This window comes from Protobothrops mucrosquamatus, unplaced genomic scaffold (genome assembly GCF_001527695.2).
Source record: "Protobothrops mucrosquamatus isolate PMUCROS unplaced genomic scaffold, P.Mucros_1.0 scaffold6653, whole genome shotgun sequence".
Lineage (NCBI taxonomy): Eukaryota > Metazoa > Chordata > Lepidosauria > Squamata > Viperidae > Protobothrops > Protobothrops mucrosquamatus.
Window position 1 is genome coordinate 1 of NW_015392473.1, and position 2,388 is coordinate 2,388.

The 2,388-nt window shown below is 42.8% G+C and overlaps 1 protein-coding gene across 1 annotated transcript in view; it reads right to left on the reverse strand.

The window, feature by feature from the left end:
• Positions 1-1,727: 1,727 nt before the first annotated feature.
• The window catches only part of LOC107300314 (ATP-dependent RNA helicase DDX39A-like), a 4,695-nt gene continuing 4,034 nt past the window's right edge, over positions 1,728-2,388 (reverse strand). Inside the window, exon 3 of the mRNA XM_015829649.1 lies at positions 1,728-1,983. Within this exon, the coding sequence (XP_015685135.1) occupies positions 1,967-1,983 (17 nt within the window). The 3' untranslated portion in view covers positions 1,728-1,966. The remainder of the gene's footprint in view (positions 1,984-2,388) is intronic.

The window sequence follows — 2,388 nt, forward strand, 5'->3', positions numbered from 1 at the left end:
CAGTGATGTTGTATTTTTGTAGTATTTTAATACATTTTCCCTGGGGATTGATGTGGCTCTGTTGAGTTGTCTACTGAATTTAGGTGAATTATCTTTAGAATGTCCAGTTTAATCCATCAGTTGCACATCTCTGCAAGTTGGCCAGAACAAATGGAATTGTAATGTAGATCCAATAGATATATTCAATACTATATTCTGGGTGGAAACTGGAGACATGCAGCAGACATAGTGATTTATCGGTTCCTAAATAATATATTGTTTGCATCCATTATTTTTTATCATGACAACAAAGTGGATTTTTTTAATAGATGGGGAAAAATTCGATTATTCATTTCCAAGGCTCCAGATGTTTAAACGTCTTCAATGAATCTCAACTAAAAGGAGCAGGTATACTACGTCAGACATGAAGATGTTCACAAATGTGAAGCCATGTATGTAATATACCTTCAAATATTGCTGACTGAAGATATGTTGTCAAAGGTGATGTCATGTAGCAACATACAATCAGTCAGTGGCAAAACATGATAGCTTGATGTCCAAATTTGTGGAGGATGATGTAGTTGCCTCAACATCCATGGTTAAAATGTTGGTGAAATTTCCAATTTATCTTAGGAAGTCTGTCTATGGAGATTCTCAGTCATCCAGGTCATAGTTATCCCAAAGGCGCTTTTTCAGGAGGCAACTGGACTTCGTTTTTCTTTGAAGACATTTCACTTCTCATCCAAGAAGCTTCTTCAGCTCTGACTAGATGGTGAGGAATGGAAGGGTTTATAATATGCTCCTTGCAGGCAGCTGGTCATTTGCATTCTTTTAGAGAGTTGTTGATGCCACCTGGAGGTTTATCTGGGTCATCAGGATCACCTGAGGGGCAAAGGGGCATGGAGCCTTCTTGGAACTGTTGAAAGGACTGTGTTCTAGACTGGAGATAGATGATGTCATATCCCTCCCCGTGTTGAGAAAGGGCTGTTCAGATTTGACATAGATGGCCTCTGACCTCTCAATAACCAACGGTCCTCTCTGTCCAAAATGTGGATTTTGCTGTCTTCGAAAGAGTGGCATGTAATCTGACTCGCATATAATCTGCATAATCACCATCTTCCCTTCCTCTTCCCCTTCTTATCCCAATTTAAATCCTACATCAGTTTAGCCACTCCATGCATCTGATAAGTGGGCTGTAGCTAAATGCCTTTCAGCAACATTCTTTACTTTAAAAAAGGTGCTTGTGATTTGGGCCTACCACACAGCTGTCCTCCTATACAACATCTTTTGTTATTTTGAAATTGCAAGTCTTGCTATTTTTCTAAAGAAGTAAATAACAGGCAGTTCAGTATTTGGGTACTTCCATAATGGAAGGCCTAAGTAGATGTAAGTAGAGAAAGATCATGTACTAAGATAGCGCTCCTGAATATACCTCTTTCTCAAAACTGGCAGCCTCTTGAGGACCTCCATTCCCATCTTGGTGTATTTAATAACACGTAGCCTCAAGCAAACCTGAAACCAACTGAAGACTAGACAAGGTACATACTAGAGAGAAGCCCAACACACACCAGGTAAATTGATTGTCCTGAAAGCACTCCAAGTAGGTCAAGGGAATGAAGGTTGGAGACCGCAGAAAGCGGAAGAAGCAAGCAAGCAAGAAATGTGTTATGTGTGTGTGTTTTCTGTAACCAGTAGATTCATTATGCATTAAGACAGGCCGAAAAAAGTTATTTTAAATTTTTATTTATGAAACATAGCCCCAGGGGCTGACTATTCAGAAAATAGAAACATCTAATTAAAAAAAGCCCCCAGGCTTGAGCTGAGGCAAAAATACCATCTGGGCACTTTGTAAGACTCCACGTTAAGAACCAACATCCCTACATTTTGCATAGCGTATCTTTTCAAGAAGATATTCATCTGAGTTCAGCAGAAGACGTGGGATGTGCGCTCAACCTCCTGTTCCATTCTGGGTTCCGTGAACTCAAGGCTACCGGCTTTGTTCTACTGCAAGAGACCAGATGAAAAATAGCAGTCAGTTACTCAGTCATCCTCTGTAGCCGAATTAGTTGAATGCTGTGGTGCTGGAATCCAGTCTCAACTCTCCAATCTAGCAGGGGGCTGTTCTGTTGGGAGTTTAAAGCTCTCCCCTTGTACAATTCAGCAGGCCCTGTCATCAGTGCTTTGTTTCTCCATGGCATCGGACCATGGATATCGGACCTGGATATCTCCGAGACCGCCTTCTGCCGCAGATTACCTCCCATCGGCCGGTACGCTCCCACAGAGTGGGTCTCCTCAGGGTGCCGTCAGCTAGACAGTGCCGGCTGGCGACCTCCAGGGGGAGGGCCTTCTCGGTGGGAGCTCCCACCCTCTGGAACGAACTACCCCCAGAGATCCGGGTGATCCCGGATC